The sequence below is a fragment of the Sarcophilus harrisii genome, chromosome 5, assembly GCF_902635505.1.
Source record: "Sarcophilus harrisii chromosome 5, mSarHar1.11, whole genome shotgun sequence".
Taxonomy (NCBI): Eukaryota; Metazoa; Chordata; class Mammalia; order Dasyuromorphia; family Dasyuridae; genus Sarcophilus; species Sarcophilus harrisii.
Window position 1 is genome coordinate 116,298,865 of NC_045430.1, and position 22,636 is coordinate 116,321,500.

At 34.9% G+C, this 22,636-nt stretch overlaps 1 protein-coding gene across 1 annotated transcript in view; it reads right to left on the reverse strand.

The window, feature by feature from the left end:
• The window catches only part of GYS2 (glycogen synthase 2), a 68,931-nt gene extending 49,404 nt beyond the window's left edge, over nt 1–19,527 (reverse strand). The window contains exons 1-5 of the mRNA XM_031938431.1: nt 19,407–19,527; nt 10,290–10,528; nt 7,300–7,481; nt 5,683–5,874; nt 209–391 (exon numbers count right to left, since the gene is read on the reverse strand). Of these exons, the coding sequence (XP_031794291.1) occupies nt 209–391; nt 5,683–5,874; nt 7,300–7,481; nt 10,290–10,410 (678 nt within the window). The 5' untranslated portion in view covers nt 10,411–10,528; nt 19,407–19,527. The remainder of the gene's footprint in view (nt 1–208; nt 392–5,682; nt 5,875–7,299; nt 7,482–10,289; nt 10,529–19,406) is intronic.
• Nucleotides 19,528–22,636: the final 3,109 nt, after the last annotated feature.

Genomic DNA, 22,636 nt, shown 5'->3' on the forward strand with positions numbered 1-22,636 from the left:
TTGAACGATTAAAATTGTGCAATGTTTCACATGCCATTTACTAGATGTCTGATTTTCTAGGAGGAGCATGGTTATGAACACTGATTGTTTAAAAAGTGACTTCTGCAATCGGATCTCAGCAAAATCAGAATCAATTATCCTAATCATTCATCATTAAAAATAACAAAGGAAGAAGAAGAGGAAGAAAGGAACAAGAGAATTATTTTACCTTATCAAGGTGATTGTAGAAATCAGCATTAGCTGCACAGAGGTACCTTCCAAGCAGTGTTGCATGAGTTGTAAATATTGTGGCAATAGGAAGTCTCCTGGCTCTAGAAAGAATTAGTCCAGTTCCTGCCTGCCATTCATGAAATTGAACAATGACATGTTTACCATTCGCATGGTCAGTCACCTGATACAGAAAGAAAAAAAATAATACTTAAAATTTCCAAACATTTTCACATTTACACATTTATATACTTTTATTCTTACAAAACCTGTTTTATAGGTATACATTATATGTATGATCAGGAATCAAATGTAAGGCTATAAGAAATCTTTACAGATGAGAAAAAGGAACTTAAAGAGATTAAGTTTAAGGTCACAGAGAAGTAATATATAGTTAAGTCAAAACTTGAATCAGCTGTGAATAAAGTATTCTTTTTTTCACTTTCCTTCTGACATGATTGGGTAGTAGTAAATATATATATATATATATGTGTGTGTGTGTGTGTGTATATATATATATATATGTATGTATGTATGTATATATATATAGTATGTATGTAAAATTTCAAAACAGTGAAATAAAGGGGGAAAGGCCCCTTTTATATCTTCAAACTACAAGGTGACCTTGACTAGCCAGTGATAAGATTATCTAAAGCTACATTATTAAATTCAAAGTTACTTTTCTATGTTAAGTCTTTGATGTTAGGCTTTCTCCATATTTGTTAAATTAACTGATGGTTTTCAAAGGAGGATGAGCTCTAGTTAAAGACTTTCAAAATAATTAGCACCTAGCATAGTATTTTGCTCATAGTAGGTACTTAATTCATGTTTGCTGAGTGATTAAGTTGATTGACTGGTTAAGGTTACAGAGGAAAACAGGCATTGAATTTTATCAATTCACCAACTGAATTTATCAATTTATTTTTTACTTGACTCTCACCTTTTTCCAACACTTTTACACATACTCCCAACCTCACTGGTTGTGCTGAGGGAGTTCAGAAAATTTCTTTCTCCCCATTGATGCAGTACTACACTTACACTGACAGGCATATCTCAGAAATCTCTCCCACTTTGAGGTTCATTCAATCTAAATTTATGTTCCAATCAACATTCTGGTAGCTATTATCTAGTGAATCCCATGATACCTTAATCCTTCCTCAATGGGTTTAGGGCCAGGCTCACATTCTTTCTCTTTACTCCAAATCCTGTTCTCATACTATGGGTTTTCAAAATACATAGTGATACTCCTTCAAATACCCTGAAGTCCCAATTCCTCAATCTATTCATTTCACATCACCAATATTGTATATTCTTCCATTCCACCTCATTCCTGCACAGACATGGTTATATACTTAACATCCACAAATTTTCCATTTCTATGCCCATGAATTATAAAATTCCTTTAATAATTATCATCTTTTATAACTTTATTTTTTCTTTCTACTGGAAAGAATGCATAACTTTATCTTCACAATAACCTCCAATGCCTCAATTTTTTTCTAGGGTATCTCTCATGATCAAAGTTCAATTTTCTCCCTTCACTGTCTCAACCCCTTAATGTCAAACATGCTATCGATGGGACATATGCAGCCCCAAACATTCCCAAGTATAGCCTGAACAAGATTAAAATATAATTGAGAAATATTTTTTAAAACAAGTAAAAATACAATCAAACACAGGTAATAGTAACATATGATTTTCTAAATCAACTTATACCCAAAGGTCTCATTATATACAGTTTAATGGACCCTGTTTCAGTTTGAATTTGAACCAATTTGATTCTGCTCTCTCCTCTCCATTGAAGTCCCTTGTACTTTTTCATCGTTCAAACTTTGCCAAGTCCCATCTTTGGATTGTTATTACCATCTACTGTTTTCATTCTTATTGCTGAACAGAGCTGGAGAAAATTATAAAATCAACTGGAAACATTATACAATTAATTTTCATATTCTTTCCTGGATCTTCACTGCAGCAAGGCAACCTTTTTCCATTTCCCTAACTGAACACACATCCTTTTATCTCAGTTATCATAGTCACTATTCCAAATTTTTTTTCTTCCATATGAAGGCTCTTGCATCATCCCTGTCTCAGCTGAAGACTTTGCCTCATATTTCACTGAAAAAAAAAATTGAGAGTATGAGCTCCATCTTCTTTGTTAGGTGATTTCCTCTTTTGGTTTTTTCCTTCAACCTGGTTCTTACATGAAGAGGTGGCACCTCTACTTACCAGGGCAAACTCCAATATATGCACTATTGATTCCATTTGATAACATATTTTCTCTAGAGAATACTCCCTCCCATCAACTCCATTATCTCACTAATCTTCACAATTTCCCTGCCTAATGACTGCTTCCCTTCTGTTTACAAATTTCCTCATTTCTTTCCCATACTTAAAAATACCCTTAGGGTAGTTAAATGGTACAGTAAAAAGAGCACCAGCCCTGAAGTCAGGAGGACCTCAGTTCAAATGCAGCTCTGACACTTAATACTTCCTAACTATGTGTCTCCTGGGCAAGTCACTTAACTCCAATTGCCTAAGCAAAAAAAAAAAAAAAAAAAAAAAAAAAGTAATCTCGTTAGTTCTGACCATTCCCTATAGTTATTGTCCTATATCCCTTCTCTCTTCCATGGCTAAACTTGAGAATGCCAGATACAATTAATGCTTCTAGTTCCTCTCTTCTAAATTCACTTCAGTCTGGTTTTTGATCTCATAATTCAACTGAAACTCTTCTCTACAGAATTATTAATAATCTCTTAATTGACCAATCTAATCACTATTTCTCAGTCCTGCATTATTTTTGACCTCTCTGCACCCTTTTCTTAATTCTTTCTTGGTTTTTATTACACTGCTCTTTTCTAATTCTCCTCGTAATTACCTGTATAATTGCATCTTTTCAGTCAAACAGGTCTTGTCTATTAATTTTTTATTTATTCCACAGCTCTCTCCTCAGCCCTCTTCTCTTCTGCTTTCTATGATTTTTCTTAGTGATCTCCTCAGTTCTTATGGGATCAATTATTTCTGCAGATGATTCAGACCTATTTATCCATCCATAACCTCTCTCCTGACTTATACTACTGCAATTCTAATTGCCAGTTGCCTCAAACTGGATGTCCTGTGGACATCTTAAACTCAGTATATCCAAAACTAAACTCAAAATGACTTTTCTGCCATGCCCTTCCCTCTTCCTATTTTCCTTTTCATTGTACCATTATTTTCATAGTCTCCTAGACTCACAACTTTGTAGTCATTCTCAAGTCCTCACTTTTACACATTTCACTTATCTAATCTGTTGCAAAGTTCTATTGTTTCGACCTCAGTAACATTCCTTAAATACTTTCCTTCTTTCCACTATACAGTTAACACCTGGTGAAAGTCACCATCACCTCACCTCTGTATTGTTGCAAAGGCCTTCTGACTAGTATACCTGCCTCAAATTTCTCTCCTCCAGGGTGACTTTTTTATTGTTACTGAGTTACTGAGTTCAATACTGAGATCAATATATATTATGTAGCACTAAATATGAAATTTTGCATATATGCTTCTATAGTTCTCGATGAAAAAGTAGCCTAGTTCCTGAAAAAACATCAAAGTTTTGTACTTAAAAACCTAACTCAGATCATTTCAGCTTGTTTAATCATCATTAGCATTACTAAGCACCATGAAATAAAAAAAAAAAACTTATTGAATCTACTTTCAAAATTTAAAATAGCATTGTAAACATTAAATGTATATGCCTGTTTTGATAATTTAAAACAATATTATTGATCTTTTGTTGCTGGGATTTATTTTCCAGACCTGTTATTTCATTGGTGCCATGCTTCTTAATGTAATAACTTTTTTCACTGCTGCAGATGGGCCATTTTTAGGGTAGTGGAGATTTGCCTGAGGCACTAAAAATTCAAGAGATTTACTCTTGTAGTAGCAGAAGTGGGTCTCTAGTCTTCCAGATTCCAGGGTCAGTTTTCAGTTCACTAATCCTAATTGCCTCTTTGATAATTTACATGGATGATTACTAGATTTACACATCTGTTTCTCCCCAACTGTGTGGGCTGATTTTTATATCAGTACAACAACGATCTAGAGATTATTTCTTAAACCACACCAATAAGTTACTAGGGCTTCTAGGAAGGATTTAAAATATTAGTTTGGTTTTCATGTTGATGATTTTCTAAAATCAAGAGAAAAATTCAAATAAAGATTCAATTTCAGGTATTTCCATTTTTGACTGTATTCCAGAAATTAGCATTTACACCAGCTAACATAATTTTCTCAGATTCTTTTGAAAAGGTCTTAGGCCAGCTAATAACTGCATAATCATTTAATTAGCTTGATCTAAAAATAGAATTTCAGCGTAGGGAATATCTTAGGCATCACTTAATTTAACCCCTTCATTTTATAAATGAGAGCTATGGAGAGAAAATTATTTGCCCAAAGTAATATCATGAGTTAGTACTAGAGCTGAGAATGGAAACCATGTCTCCTGACTTCTTAATCTAATACTCTTTCTAATTCTGCCAGTTTTCTTTAAGAACATGTGCATATTTGGAACTATGCTCAAAAAGTTATCAACTGTGCATAGCCTTTGATCCAGCAGTGTTACTGCTGAGTTTATATCCCAAAGTGATCATAAAGAAGGGAAAAGGACCTTTATGTGGACGAATGTTTGTGGCAGCCCTGTTTGTAGTGGCCAGAAACTGGAAACTGAGTGGATGCCCATCAACTGGAGAATGGCTGAATAAATTGTAGTATATGAATAATAAGGAATATTATTGTTTAGTAAGAAACGACCAGCAGGATGATTTCAGAAAGGCCTGGAGAGACTTACATGAACTGATGCTGAGTGAAATGAGCAGGGCCAGATCATTATATACTTCAACAACAATACTATATGATGACCAATTCTGATGGACCTGGCCATCCTCAGCAATGAGATGAACCAAATCAGTTCCAATGGAGCAGTAATGAACTGAACCAGCTACACCCAGAGAAAGAACTCTGGGAGATGACTAAGAACTATCACATTGAATTCCCAATCCCTATATTTTTGCCCACCTGCATTTTTGATTTCCTTCACAGGCTAATTGTACAATATTTCAGAGTCCAATTCTTTTTGTACAGCAAAATAACTGTTTGGCCATGTATACTTATTGTGTATCTAATTTATACTTTAATATAGTTAACATCTACTTGTCATCCTGCCATCTGGGGGAGGGGGTGGGGAGAAGAAGGGGAAAAATTGGAACAAGAGGTTTGGCAATTGTCAATGCCTGTAAAGTTACCCATACATATAACTTATAAATAAAAGGCTACTAAAATTTTTTAAAAGATTAAAAATATAAAAAATAAAAATAAAAAGTAGTCTAGTAAAAAAAAAAAAGAACATGTGCATGTTGTGAAGTCATGCTTGTACACTGATCTAATGTATCTGAAAATAAAAAATTATACATCTGGAATATTGCTATCTGGTAGTACTACCTCCTTTAAGAACCAAGCAGTTAATGATCCAAATATAAGCATATCACTAGCTTCCCGGTCGTGGTAAGGGATTCCTATGTGGCATGCTTCCCAGAGGTCTCCTTTCCATCTGTCCAAATTCCAAGAAGAATATCCAATGTCAAACAATACCACATACGGGCTCCCTTCTATGAGCCACCTTCCGAAATGAACCTGTTTGTTATGCAAGTAAGAAAAAGTTGTGATTAGTGAATGAATATAACTTTTGCTGACCAAAACATTAATTTCCTAGTTAAATAGAAAGTTGTATCATTTTTTTACACCTGATTGAAATGTCTATTTGAAAAAGACAACTTAATGAGCCTCTACTAATTATCCATTCATCTATATTATCCAAGTTTTACCCATGCATTAAATTGGATAAATGTTCTTTTCCCCCTGAGCATCCCAAAGCACATATTGCTCATATGTAATTAGACCTATCTAGAATGACAGTCTTTCTCCTCTGACTTATCCAAATCTTACTGTTTGTTCTAGATTCTTCTTAACACTCATCTCCTCTGTGGAATCTATCAGAACCTTTCTCCCTTATTCCTCCCCCAACTTTCACATAACTGTCCCATACTCCCACAGGCCACAATGGTCTCTCCTTTCTCTGAAGTCCTAAAGTACATTGCCTTTACAGGCATCACATTTGCTTCTTTGTTTAAAAGAAGATAGATGGAAATATTTGTCCTAGATCCTCAGCTAGGCTGCCTAGAATGCTTTGTTCCAAGGAAATGTTTGTTCTTGTCATTTCTGATGATATGCTTATACGTCAATGAAAAGCATGAAGAAAAATCTCAAGAGTATAGAATGGCTCTTTCAGACTTCCATTATTATAAATCATATTTTAAAAATGAACAATACTGTCTTTCCCAAAGGACTATTTTGCAACTTAAGTATTCTAGAATTTTTAGAGATGACAAAATACAGAAATTGAATCTCAGTTCAGTGTTCTATCCACTGCAACTTCATTGTGGATAGGTCAAAAAAAGTAGCTCATTAATATGACCAACTAGATTTTGATAAGTGTTCTGACCAGACCTTCTCAGGACCTTTCACATTTCATATTGTAACAAAATGAGACACTCATCGATCATTTAACAGCTAACAAAATGACATTTTCTTAGCCATAGCAGGAAAAAGATATGCAATAATGATAGCATAAAGATGGCAAGGTGATTGAGGTAAACTGAGCTTTCAGGCCTGAGTTGTGCATGGCCTTTCATCAGCCAAGAACTTGGAGCTCCTTGCGGTTGTTTTGTATTTAAGCAATCAGAAGTGATATGAATAGTCTGAGAACCTAATTCCCCAAACCAGTTAAATCTAAAGAATAGTCTTAATAACTTTTAGGGGAAAGTTAGCCTAACTTACATAGTGACAGGGATTTGTTTATTGCTTCTTCTATAGTAGGGGATGTAACTTTATTCATTTCCTTAAAATTTGTTTTTACTAAATTATCTTTACTGATCTAATACTGAATATATGAAAGAGGTTTTCTATTGGGACTTTGTGTTTCCAACTAACCTCAAAATAACACTAAATCAACCGGATATTTTTCTTATTCTTTTTTAATGATTAAGGGAAGCACGGTACCTGACATCCATGCAAATTCATTGCATCCATTGCTTTTTTAATTGCTTGGTTTGGAGGCTCACACTCTTCCACTTGGGTCTTCATATTGTGCTCAAAGTATGGACCAATCAGATAATAATTTTCTCCCCATTCATCTGCTGTTGTTTTTGCCTTAGTCTGGATTACAGTATAGATGCCACCAACTGTTTAAAAATGTTTATAATGGTTTCATTAATTTTAAGTTTAACATTTCATTATTTTTAAGCCAAATGAACTTATTTGCTGGTTAACATTTAGGATTCAATGAGACTAATCTCTTTAAACTAGATCTCTTATCAAGAGGATTCATTCTTTGTCTGGTTTGCTATAAGAAAAATACTTTTCAATGGTTCCCAATTCATTTTTTCTTTCCCCCAATCTCATGAACCTGACAAATTATTAGGAAAGAAAGAGTTTCTTTGTAGTTGAAAAAAGAAAGTATTATAAGCAACCTTTACAACAAATACTCTCAGAGGCGTTTGTGATGATTCCCTCATCTCTATAATGCCCATATGTGATTGAGAGAAAGGGCTGGAGTTGGGAAAACATTCACCATAAGCATGGTACCAATTTCCCTTGAATTACAAAGATATTTTTTTCCAGCTGACCTACAAAACAAAATGTAGAACCCTATGATGGGATTCAGCCATATAGGTGATGTGTTAATGGGGTGATTCCCAACTAGTAAATAGTAATATTTCAAAATAGCTAAATGCCTTTCTTTCCCCAGAATCACCTGTAATGTGGTTGAAAGCCTGAAAAGCTTGTTTTTGGTCCCATAATCATAATAAAGGAGGGAATTTGTCTGAACAGTAATTAGGAAAGACCAGGGAAGTTTAGGTTGAGAAATTTGTCCTAGGTTTGGAGATCATCCAATCAGGCTCTGTTAAATTCCAGAGGGTCCTTATTGCCTTGAGGACTAAAATGCACTGTGTGGCATTTAAAAATCATTCACAACCTTACTCTTTCCTTACTTCCCAGATGGGTTATTTTTTTACATTTTATTCTACAAACTCAGAATTAACTTTTGTGAGACCACAGCCCTCCATTTCTTGATTTCTGATTCTAATCCTTTTCATTGACTGTTCATCACACCTATATATACAATCCTATAATATACAATGTATATCTTGTTTGCACATATTTGTTATTCTGTTTCATCCATTAGCATGTGAGCTTCTTGAGGATAGGAGTTGTACTTTTGCATTTCTTTGTATCCCCATACATAGCACTCCAAATATCTGTATGTGTTTCTATGGAGGGATACAGTTGGCAGAATTGGTTTAGTCTGGATAATTATGGAGGTGGCTTAGGAGGATAGTGAGGGAGTTTATGGACTGATTGCTGATGCCAAGGGGAAAAATTCACCTTTTTCTTTTGGTTCCAGCTGGCAGAGCCACTTCCTTCTTCCCCACCTCCCTGAGCTCTTGCCCAAAGCCAACAATATTTCCCTCCCCTTCCACTCCCAGCACACACACACAGTGCATGGGCCTGGGATTAATGTACTCTAGACATTGACTGTGAAAACATGAACTTTGGGCAGAAAGTGTTTAAGCACCTCTAAGTTAGAATTTGCATGGTGTTGTGGAAGAAAAGCCAAGATTTGGATTCAGAAAAGACCAATTCCTCTTTCAATATTTGTATGACATGGATCAAGTCATTCCATCTCTTTGAGTCTCAGTTTACTCCTCTTTAAAACTGATAAAATAATATTTGCATTATTTACACCATCAGGCTTCAAGGACGTTATTTTAAAATCCTATAAGCCTAACACAATCCTAAGTTAACATTGGTTTTTATTATTATTATTATTATTGTCCAGACCTGTGAAATCTTCCTGTACCATGATCATTAGCATCATTCTTAAAGAGTTGCCTCTGATACTGATATTTTAAATGACATTCTTATGTGTCAAAGGCAGGACTTGAATCATGTATTCCTGACTTTCTATCCATCATACCATACTTCCTTACAAAATATAATGCAAAAATCTGTAGTTTTCCCCAACTCTATGCCATTCATAGATCCATCTCCCTATGAATTAGAGAATTACAATTCATACTCTTAAAGGGATTTTACAGTATTTTCCATAAGTAGAACTTACTAATTTATAAATTTATGCTGATGAGAACCTAAATGGATTGATATTTATAAGCCTGTTTGAGATGAAAATCCTAAACAGGTATTATAGGATTTTATATTGTGTATAAATTGTCATTGATTACCATCTTACCATAAAATCATGGTACTTAGACTTGAAGGGACCATAGAAATCATGTGCTTTGTTATTTTCACCCATGTAGAAATCTTTAAATTATTCAGATTCTGATTGCCATGTACCTATCAAAGATTTAGAATAGTCTCCAAGTTTTTGTAGAAGGCACAACTCAACTGCGCATTCTTGAAATATGATCAAGAGTTGAAATTTTGTTGCTAATATTCTATAATTGCCTTTTTAATAGAATTTCTTATGGAAGCTAATAGTTGTTTATGATATCTCTGTAGAACAAAATCATTATAAACTGTGAATCCTATTTTGGGAAGCCAAAAAGAAACTGGTATCAGTGATTATTAATAGATCACTTGTTTACCATACCTATTTTCTTTTTTTGTTTGTTTATTTGTTTCAATGGTCTTGATGTAATCAGATCAATGAGAAGAGAATTATTATTTTTTTATATTAATGTAAGTGTCAACATTTTTCCTTCTAGAACAGAATGAATGGGAATTTAGCTCCCACTTTTATTAGGATAATAGACTTTGAAACTGTTCTAAATTAGTTCCAAAGTGCTCAGTGCTCCTCTTCTTAAACTTAATTACCTACTTAAATTATTATTGCCTACCAAAATAACTACACCTACTACAAAATGTCAAAGTTCTTTGGAATCTGTTATTGACAGCCAACCAATAAATTGATTCTTATTATTAGAATTTCTAATCTTTCTCCCCCCAAATATATAAGTATTACAAACCTTTATTGGTCACTTCCCAGGCAACTTCAAATAACAGCAGATCCTCTATTGGAAGTTCTTGCACATCCCACATAGGCAGCCCACTCAGGGAGGTCACAGACAGTGATCTTCCTCGCAACATTTTCCTTTAAATCACTTTCAATGAAATATTAAAATCCCCAGATTTTCAGAGAGGTAGATGCACTCAGAAATGTGTGCAAAGGCTGCTTGCTGCCAGACACCACGTTGAGATCCTTTGCCTTGGAGAAGTAAATTCAGAGTTAAATCTCATGAACTTTTTCAAAAGCTCCAGGCAAATGCTCCTCTTTGCCCTCTGTATGGAAGCTCTAGTCCAAACAAATTCTGTCCCCACATTTCTCTAAAGCCACCTAAAGTAAACACAAGGGAAACCCATGAACATAGGACTCATAGTAAGCACCTTCCTGCTCAGTGGGCCCTAATAGGCTCATCTTCTGAGGAAAGTTCTGCCTTTTTTGGCCAAGCTACCTGCCTCACATACTCACCACTTCATCCAAAAAATATTTCATTGCATAATATTGAAAAACAATAGCAGATCCTCCTAGAAAGTTTTCTGACAAGCAAAAAGTCTCTAGAGAAAAATTGAATCCTAGGGATAGTGGAACGAATCCCCTGTCCAAGAATTCTGCTTTAATACTCCTGGAAAAAAAAAAAATTAGGAATCTTTTCCATTTTTGTATCAACCTGATTATTAGGAAACTCTTCAATTTTCTAAAACCTTTTTCTTTATACTTTTCTGCCATTTGTTCTAGTTCTCTGTTCTAGTACTAAATATGAATTGAATGATTGAATTCTTTGCTCTTCTTTCTTTGGATTTTCAAGATTTATTTTTTTTCCTTTTCTGATCCCCCTGGCTGCTAATACTTTCCCCCCCCCAAAAAAAAATTACTATGAATAATTTGAAAGTTTTTATGTATACTTGCATGTACATATGGATAGTTAGGTAGCACAATGGATAGAGTTTTGGACCTGAAGTCAGAAAAAGAGAGTTCAAATTCAGTCTCACTTACTAGCTCTGTGACCCTGGGCAAGTCACTTAACCCTGTTTGCCTCAGTTTCTTCAACTGTAAAATGAACTGGGGAACAAAATGGCAAACCATCCCAGTATATTGGTCAAGAAAACCCCAACTGGAGCCAAAAGATCCTAGCATTTATTTGTATGACACTTGGGAAAACCTTCACCTCAATCACCTAATATTAAAAGCTAGTGATGACAGTTCTTATCCTGCCTGTCCTTCAGGTTTGTAGTGAGGACAGTATTTTGTAGATCTTGAAATGATTCTTAAATGTACACTGTCATTGTATACTCTCTTAGGGAAAAGGGAATTCTGAAGTTAGAATCACTGCCATTCAAAGCATTAGGCAGACATAAACCAGCTGATTTTATCATGTAAGGATATCTTAGAGACAGGTTAATCTCTGCTAAAACTAGGATCCATTAAACAGAAAAATTATCTCTGCAATATCTCTATCTCATACTCTAGTTAGTGCTAAACAGAATTTCCTGGAGAGAAAAAAAACCCTGCAATTGAAATGAAGCAAGAATTTCAAAATGGGCAAATTTGATTTGAACAAGGAAGGACTACAGGAATACTTCAAAACTTGTCATCAGTAATTATGCTTTTGCTCTGTTTATAACTTTGCTTATATTTTATGCCACATTTCCACTCTAGAGTTACTCTTACAATTAAATTCTTACAATTTGGAAAAGTTCTTACAATTAATATTAAAAAATCTTATTGAATCAACAAATGTTTACTCTTTACATTAAAACTATGAATGAAATATTGAGATACCAATCTTCTTATAGCTCTTAACTGTTTCAAGCATTAGTATCTGTTCAATGATTAGTTTTAGCAGAGTCTATTATTTGAAATAGACTTGAAATAGGGCTTGAAATTCTTTCAAATATATCATTTCATCATTAAGACCAGGCCCCATCATCTGCCATTACCACAGAGTTGTTCAACAGTGAATCAAAAGGATTAAAGGCTCTTCTTCTAAATTGAATTTGTATAAATACATATCCAAATGTAACTGAAAGAAAAGTGGACAGTTTAATAATTAGTCAGGGAATATGACCTGTGTAGAAAAACAATTAGATTTGGAAGAACATCTGTTTTCCAAAATACAAGAGTTTGGAGCCTGAATTATCTAAATTATGATGTTGCTTTTGAGTTATAATTTACCTATGTCGACACTGCCTCAATGTTCCTGCAAATGCAAGGAAATAAAGTATGCTAAAAATGATGAGAGAGTATGCTAAAAATGGTGAAAGCATATATATAAATATACATAGATACTTATGTAAACCTGAATTCAAGAGAAAACATCAATATAACAAATTGGATTTAAGTGAAGTGCCTTAAATTCAAACCATTCTGTCTCTCATTGATTGGTCAATTGTACTTCATCCTGGAAGAGAACTAGAATGACATCTTTATTTTAGAGTCCCAGCTCAAGCTCCGGAGGGGTTATTGCTTAGGCCCAGAATTCTTAGAGTAAATGAAAATAGCAGTTGTTTCTGTTCTAGTCAGAAACTCTGAGGTTTCTTCTTAGATTGATCTTTTTTGGATTAGGTAAAAAGGTCATCTAAATCATTGTATGGGCAATGCCTCAGTCAAACTCAGACCTCAGATACTATAAGCAAATTAGCTTAAGAAGACCAAGGCCTCAATGAGGAAACCAAACTATCACTCTTTGCAGATGATATGATGGTATACTTGGAGAACCCCAGAGATTCTACTAAAAAGCTATTAGAAATAATTCACAACTTTAGCAAAGTTGCAGGATATAAAATAAGTCCCCATAAATCCTCAGCATTTTTATACATCACCAACAAAATCCAACAGCAAGAGATACAAAGAGAAATTCCATTCAAAATATCTGTCAACAGCATAAAATATTTGGGAATCTATCTACCAAAGGAAAGTCAGGTATTATGTGAGCAAAATTACAAAAAGCTTTCCACACAAATAAAGTCAGACTTAAATAATTGGAAAAATATTAAGTGCTTTTGGATATGAGCGAATATAATAAAGATGACAATACTTCCTAAACTAATCTATTTATTTAGCGCTATACCAATCAGACTTCCAAGAAAATATTTTAATGAACTAGAAAAAATAACAACAAAATTCATGTGGAAGAACAAAAGATAGAGAATCTCAAAGGAATTAATGAAAAAAAATCAAATGAAGGTGGCCTAGCTGTACCTGATCTAAAACTATATTATAAAGCAGCAGTCACCAAAACCATTTGGTATTGGCTAAGAAATAGATTAGTTGATCAGTGAAATAGGTTAGGTTCACAAGACAAAATAGTCAACTATAGCAATCTAGTATTTGATAAACCCAAAGATCCTAACTTTTGGGATAAGAATTCATTATTTGACAAAAACTGCTGGGAAAATTGGAAATTAGTATGGAAGAAATTAGGCATGGACCCACACTTAACACCATATACCAAGATAAGATCAAAATGGGTTCATGATTTAGGCATAAAGAATGAGATTATAAATAAATTAGAGGAGCATAGGATAGTTTATCTCTCAGACTTGTGGAGGAGGAAGAAATTTGTGACCAAAGATGAACTAAAGACCTTTTATCAAAACTAAGATTTTGATCACAAAATAGAAATTTTTGATAGCATCAAATTTAAAAGACTTTGTACAAACAAAACTAATGCAAACAAGATTAGAAGGGAAGCAACAAACTGGGGAAACATCTTCACAGTTAAAGGTTCTGATAAAGGCCTCATTTCCAAAATATATAAGGATATGAACAGACAATTTTCAGTTGATGAAACTGAAACTATTATCACTCATATGAAAGTGTTCCAAATCACTATTAATCAGAGAAATGCAAATTAAGACAACTCTGAGATACCACTATACACCTGTCAGATTGGCTAAGATGACAGGAAAAAATAATGATGAATGTTGGAGGGGGTGTGGGAAAACTGGGACACTAATGCATTGTTGGTGGAGTTGTGAACAAATCCAACTATTCTGGAGAGCAATCTGGAATTATGCCCAAAAAGTTATCAAACTGTGCATACTCTTTGATCTAGCAGTGTTACTATTGGGCTTATACCCCAAGGAGATACTAAAGAATGGAAAGGGACCTGTATGTGCCAAAATGTTTGTGGCAGCCCTGTTTGTAGTGGAAAATGAATGGATGCCCATCAATTGGAGAATGGTTGGGTAAATTGTGGTATATGAATGTTATGGAATATTATTGTTCTATAAGAAATGACCAGCAGGATGAATACAGAAAGGGTTGGCAAGATTTACATGAACTGATGCTAAATGAAATGAGCAAAACCATGAGATCATTATATACATCAACAACAATACTATATGAGGATGTATTCTGATGGAAGTGGATTTCTTTGACAAAGAGATCTAACTCAGTTTCAATTGATCAATGATGGACAGAAGCAGCTATACCCAAAGAAAGAACACTGGGAAATGAATGTAAACTGTTTGCATTTTTGTTTTTCTTCCCAGGTTATTTTTACCTTCTGAATCCAATTCTTCCTGTGCAACAAGAGAACTGTTCAGTTCTGCACACATATATTGTATCTAGGATATACTGTGATATATTTAACACGTATAGGACTGCTTGCTGTCTGGGAGAGGGGGTGGAGGGAGGGAGGGGAAAAATCGGAAAAGAAGTGAGTGCAAGGGATAATGTTATAAAAATTACCCTGGCATGGGTTCTGTCAATAAAAAGTTTTTACAAAAAAGAAGAAGACCAAGGCCTCCCACTGCATCTAATGCCATCTCTAGTCATCCTTATCCATATCTTGCCACTGGACCCAAATGACTCTAGAGGAGAAAATGAGGCTGATGACTTTGCAGAACTCTCCCTTACTTAATCGCAATTCATATGTAAGTCATGGTATCACCTTTCTGATGTTATGGTCCTCTTCAAGAAAGGACAGACAACAACAACAACATTAACAGTAATTACCATGAGGAGATTGGCATAATAATCCATATAGGAAGACAATCAAGTAGATAAAGAATGATTGTTAATGAAAATACAATATGCAGTTACATGGATAACCTATGAGAATGAACATCTATATGTAAACACATAATGCATACTTGTATTCTTAATACATACATATATAAATATCCTTAAGAAGAAGCATAAGGCAAGAATAATGCACCTTTTTTCAGAAACAATGGAAGTACTGATTTGATAAGGGTTCCCAGAGCAAGAGATAGATGCTAGGTTTGGGATAGAAATGGGGGTGATAGATATGATTGGTGCAGTTGGTGACCAAACTGTATGAAGAAAGCTCTTGCCAATCATCAGGATCCCAGAGTTGCCACTAGAGATTCAGTTGATGGGGCATCTGGCAGAAATAAATAACAGGATGATGTAATAGATGTTTAATTGGACACCTATTTTATTGGACCCCCATTTTATTCCAATATTAATCAGTTTGATATGATTCCATAGAGGTGATGATTATCAGTTCTAATATTAGGCCTCAGAGCTATGAATTGCAGATTTCAGGTTTACTTGCTTAATCATAAGTTAACTAGAGGCTTACACCTTTATTTTTCCTTGTCATGATAATCAAAAACAATATGACAGAGGTAAACCAATTACATGGAAAGTTCTCCAGTTATATTTGTTGCCCCATGTCCCTTTTCATCCTTCTATTGCCCAACATTGGAAGATGACCATGAGTATGTAGCCAAAAAGTGACCATGATTTCCAACCTGTGGTCTGAACTTTTACCAGCCTGTCAATCTATGTAGATATTTTGACATTCCCTTATCAGTCCAACTCCATGAACAGACTTCCTGAAAAGTCTGTTAAAGTTCTCACTAGCCCATTTTCAAGTTTTGGGATTTGGTATTTTATGTGGAGCTTCCTGGAAGGTCAGGAGCAAGGTCTGTTCTCCAATCAGACTGTATTTTTGGCCTGCTCCACCTGTATTGTTTCAGGTATCAGGCACTATAAAACTAAGACTTTGGAGGAAGAGGGCTTCTCAGATCTTAAGGAAGATCTGAAATCTATTTTGTTAGAGAACACTATGTACCTTTTAATAAAGTGTCATTGGCTCAGAGTTCTGCCTCATTATTGTTTTTCTTGCAGATTTGATGATTTTGAAAATCCCTCAAATGGCAAGATGAATTTAAAGAATGCTATCATTGTGTGCATTTGCAAAGTCCTTGAATATCATAAATGCTATTTTTGATCTGTTGAAAATAGTTTATGCTTATTACCCTATGAATTATTTAACTTACTATACTTACTAAAGAATGAACATTTGGTTTGCAGAGCCATTTTTGTAGCATCAAAAGAATGGAAATTGAGTGGATGCCCATCAGTTGAGGAATGGAAAATAAGTGATGGTATATGAATATAATAGAATATTATTGTTCTATAAGAAATATTGAGCAGGTTGATTACAGAAAAGCTTGGAAAGACTTATATAAATTGATGCTGAGTGAAGTGAGCAGAACCAAGAGAACATTGTACATAATAACAATAACATTATATGATGATCAACTGTGATGGAGTTGGATATTTCCAACAATGAAGTGATTCAAAGGAATTCCACTAGACTTGGGATGGAAAGTGCCATCAACATCCAGAGAGAAAACTATGAAGACTGAATGTGGATCAAAGCACTGTATTTTCACCTTTTGTTGTCATTGTTGTTTGTTTACTTATTTTTTTTTCTTTCTCTTTTTTTTGGCTTTTGATCTGATTTTCCTTGTGCAGTGTGATGAATATGGAAATATGTTGACAAGAATTGTGCAAGTTTAAGCTATTTTAGTTTGCTTGCTATCAGGGAAAGGAAGAAGAAAAATTTCAAACACAAAGTTTTGCAAAGGTAAATGTTGAATATTATCTTTTCATGTATTTGAAAAAATAAAATACTATTTAAAAAAAAGAATAAGCATTAAATTCATGATATATTGAAAATGTCATAACATTTTTCTAGCATAGCATCTCTCTGAGGAGAGATGAATGTCATATCATAACATATATCATAACATATGAAAAGGTTCATAGTCCTTTGTCATTTACTGAATGTGCCATAAAAGTCAATAGTATCAATTTAAGGAGTCTCCTGAAATGTGATAGAATTGATCCATTTTTGAGTTTTATAAAATTTGAGATTCCTGAAGCATAATTACTGTACTTTGCCAACAGCATTATAGGGTGTAGGGCTCTGCAGGAGTTCTAATAAGGAAAGATGCTCTTATGAGCCATTCTGTGGAAAAATACTAAACTGGAAGCCCCAAAGAGCACCTGTAGTTGCTTCATATTCTCTTCTGCATTCCATTTAATTCTATTCTCTTCTAATATGATACGTCTCTTTTGGAAATCTGTGAGTATTTCCCACTCAAGCTTGATATAAACCAGTACCTCTTCTCCCTAATCTTTCAGGGGAACACAAAGCTGAATTTGTTCTATACTTCTATGCAGATCTTTGTTCACTTTTCTTTTGTTATATCATAATTAGATCATCCAGTATTCTGGCACATTCTCCTCAAAGACAGTAGTGAATTAGTAAGTAAGGACCTTTGTATTACTCCTTTGTTAAAACAGAAAGACATCACCAAGGATACATGATACCCTATAATGGAAGTGAAGGATAATAGATGAACAACTCAAAATTCTGTGCTTGCACTATGAAATATTAATAAAACCAGAACAGGTTATCAAGCCACAATAAAAAAAAAAACATGAAGGTGAATGAATACATAGATAAATAAACAAATAAGCCGACAAACAAAAAATAAAAGGATGTGAGAAATGTCCCCATTATATTAAATGGGTTACCTATGGAGAATAAAAGGTGAGAACCAAATTCATTTAGGAATTTGGATCTACATTGATGGAGGAAAATCCTGAGCAGATGAAATCATGGGTCCATCATAATATAGCACCTTTTCTGGTCTCCCCTCAATTCACATTCACATTGGCCAATTAGATTGCAAAGGAATACTTTGTAGTCTCAGGTTCTAGGTTTATACTATGAGAGGCTACTTCTCATATTATAGTTTCTGAGCTTCCACTATTGTGCTTCCCATTAGTAATCAGTCAGTAGATTTAAATTAACTTTTAGTAAAGATGTTTACTAAGGTGTTATAGTAAAAAGATTTTGTTTAAAATACTCCCCTCAAAAAAAGTCTGAGACACAATCTCCCACAAATACATACAATGGCTATGGGAAAGAAAGGATCAGACTCAATTGCAATGGTAGAGAGATGTGAGCCAGAGTTTTACTTTCATACTTCATCTAGTCATCTATCCAGACCATTTCATCATCTGCATGCTGTTACTAATATCCTTTCTCCTATCTAGACTAATAACCCATCCCCCATGCTAGTCCTGAGTCTTAGATTTCCATCATGAGTCTTTCAGAAACCATATTCCAGTCCCTGGGAAAGTTAAGATACTCATTTTTCAAGCTCCTACTCCAAGGTTTCATACTATTGATTGTTTGAATGAGTAGGTACAAACAAATGTATTTTGTCCACTATTTCCACCCCATTTCAGGTTGACAGCTCTACTAGTCATCCAGGTAAAATACCCATGTAGTGAGATCTCACTATATGCTTTTCTCCTCCCTCCACTTTCTACTTCTCCAGAACAAAACTCCCTTACCTAGTTACTCCTTATGTGTTACTTTACTAGAATGTAAATTCCTTGCCCAAGTCAGAGACTAACTCCTTTTAATTTTTGTGTCCCCAGTCCTTAGTGCAATGTCTGGCACAGAGTAAATGCTTAATAATTTCTTCCCATCCATTCATTTTCATTCATGTGCTGGAAATATAAAAAAGGGAAGATATTCTCAATTCAGCTTATTTTAGTCAACTGCTGGCATCTCTTCAGAAAAAGAAATTAAAATCTTTGAGCTCTTTTGGGTCTCTTGCACCTCTGTCCTCTCTCTATCTTTTCTTCTCTCAACCAGATTCATACTCTTTTACTAGCCTAGTTTCTCTAATGATATGATTGGTTATGGGAATTGAGAAGGATGGAAAGTCAAAAATGGCATTTCCCAGGAGCCATTCCTTCTTAGGGGCCTGCTTCCTCCATTTCTAGCTCTTAAACTCACCCAAAGGAACTCCACACTGGAATTCTTCTGCTCCTGGATGAAATAATGGTTGAAATCTTTCTAGGTATTTCAAGTCCCCAATGGCATAGTTAACCTGTCTGGTTAAGCATTCTCTTCTTGGTCCATTCAAAGAGGTTTGCGCCTTATAAAGGGATCACAGGCTATATACTCATTGACACATTTAAAACTTCAACATTTGTAACTACATTTAGTGATTACATTAGCTGAGCTTGATGTAGAAGAAATCACAGTTCCATTTACAAAATATCAAAGTGAAACCAAAGGAACACTATTACAATTTTGTTAACAAACAGAAAGGCACTTTATGAAAAACATATTTGCAAAATGAAACAGAACAAGCTGTGACTAATGGCTTAACTGTACTGAAGTGAATTGTTCTTAGAAACATTTTCCAGACAGCAAAATGAGTGAAGACATATTCAAGATAAAGAGCGACTAGCTTTCCTCCCCACAGTGCCTTCTCACATCTCACTGCTTTGATTTATCCTCAACACCAAAACTTCTGTTGATAGGTGAATGAAGACACAAAGAGAACTGAATGTTTTTGCCACCACCCAGCTGGACTGCCCCAGACCTGTTTGGCTCCAGTCTTTCCTTTAGGTATCGTTAAGTAGAGAGAAGCCCCAGGGCTATGAGTTTTTAGCACTTCTAAGAGTATTTTTGTTTTGCTTCCAGATTTTGAAAAATCCACTCTTCCTTTTCCTCTGTCTCTGTGAGTTTGCCAGATTTACATTCTTCCTAATTCTTAGGACTTCCCCCACTGCAGAATACTTTATTTTGTTTCATCTTTTATCTTTTTTTTCTTTTTTTTAATTTAGCTAGCAGTAAGTCTAATGCTGGTTCTGGCAGTTTGTATGTCTCTTAGTAATGGGGTACAGCTTCTAGGGAAATGTAGCAGTGAGGAGGTCCCCTGACCTTAAGAGTGTTTCTGTTCTAACAATCTGTCAGTGATTCTAAAATCTTCTGGCCTTGAAATCAGTGATCCTGAGATACCTCATCCTTAGAGTGCTATTGTTCTAACAATCTTCTGTCAACGATTCTAAAGTCTTCTGGCCTTAGAATCAGTGATCCTGAGGTACCTCAACCTTAGAGTGTTATTGTTCTAACAATCTGTCAACGATTCTAAAGTCTTCGGACCTTAGAATAGTCCTACAAACATTACTGATTGTCAGATAGATAATCTGTTGATCAGTGATAACCAAGTTTCTGAGACAATAGTGAACAGGTCATCCCCTCAAACTTATCTGTAAGTCATAAAATTAGCAAATAAGTGACATGAAGTTCTGGTCTAACTTTGTCCAATAAATCTATCTTCTTTCTCTTGCTTCCTTGCTAAATTCTTTTGAAATTTAACCCGCTTCAATTGGCATAACAATTACAATAAACTTTGGCCCTTGACTTGGAGATGGGTTCAAGTCTGCAAGTTCTTTTGAGACACCTCATGACACTGGTCTGCAGCCCCAATCTTTTAGTGTCTCCTTTCAAACCTCAACACTACTAGGTGGGAATCCTCAGTAAGTTTTATATGCTTTCTGTTCCTCAGGGACATAAGACCTTTAAACCATCAGCTCTTCTCCCCTCCAAGGATAGCCCATACCAAGAGGTCTGCAAATATGGATCTAAACAATTGAAACTTCCCTTGTCATATTAAAGTAGGTGCTAGTAATATGGTCTTACATAATGGTGTTGGCCTTTTACAGAAGTAGATACATAGGTTTAAATTATGCATATAGTCTTTGTTCCTGACACAGAATCCACAAGCAAATAAACATACACAGTAGCTCTAAGTAATAAACATACAAAATATTTTTCTAATAATGCTGTGAGCTCAAACCTTTCTGAAACTCTGGAAGTCACTTAAACAATATTGAAGTTGTTTTAGCCTAGGAGTCCTAGGTATTGTGTGACTTGAGCTCTCCCCTAAACAACAGACCAAAAGAATAGAACAATTCAGTTCCTCATAATGTTCAACTTACACTTGTAGAAGGATTGGTCATCAGATCATAGATGAGCATAATGTTCACAGGATCCAAAGACTAATGCCTATGGATCCTAGAGGCCATCTAGTGCAAATCCTTCATTTTGCAGACCCAAAGTCACATGAGTAATAAATATCAGGAATATGATTTGAAGTAGGTCTTTCAACTACAGAACCAATCCTTTTTTCATTATACCAACACAGTTGGAATAGTGGACCTTTATCTCCTAGCACATAGAATATTGTTTCTGGGTGGAAAGAGAATCTTAGCTTATCTTTAGTCACTGGCAGGGATGCATGACCTCTTGTGATCTTGTGATCACAGCTAACCCTCACTGAACAGGGTGAGTGAACTTAGCCATGGGCCCTGATTACAAGGAGAAGCTCTTTTGCCTCCACTCCTTTGCTCTTTAACTTTCAGCCTATGATCAGTACTCCTCTCTTTTTCTCCTTCTGCCCTATACTGAACCATTATTTTCATTGTCGAGTTCTAAAATAAATCAAAGCCATTAATTGAGGAATAAAGTATGATGCCACCCTGGGAGATATCTTGTGAGTGTAGAGTAAAAAGGACTTCCCAACTTTCTCAAGATGCATACAAAAACTTCTTATACCTTCAGGAGAGAGGTAGGACGTGGCTAGGGAGGAGAGAGCAAGGCTTGGTCATGAGACCCCAGTAACCTTGGCAATTCAGAGAAGGAAAGCCATTTCATTTTAGTTGTTCTGTCCTTATTGTCATGAAAAACAATGGAAAGGGGCAAAGACATTAGAAACTGAGATGCAGCTTAAGCCAGGTTCTTTACAAAGTAAAATTTTTGATTGGGGCAATTAGGGTATGGTTCTACTCAAACCAAGCAAGAGTAAATATCTTAAAAGAATAAAAGGACATTACTGAAATTCTGAAATTACAAAGAACATTTAAAGGAGTAGCAATTGATATATATTTGGCACTGACAACTTTTGTCATATTAACAATTTTCTGTCTCCTATTTTTTTTAACTGAAATATTTTTGTGGATTTTATCTATTGAATTGTACTTATCTGAGAGTCCAAAGATGTTTTGTATCTATGCTCTAAATTTAACTAAGGCCATAGTTATTTTTTACACTGTAAATGTCTGCTAGCTGGTACCTGACTTAAGATCATTCATATTTAGACAAAACACCTGGAGATAATGGCAACTTTCCTCTTGCTGACTTCCAACATTTTCAAGTCAATCTCTCAAAGATAT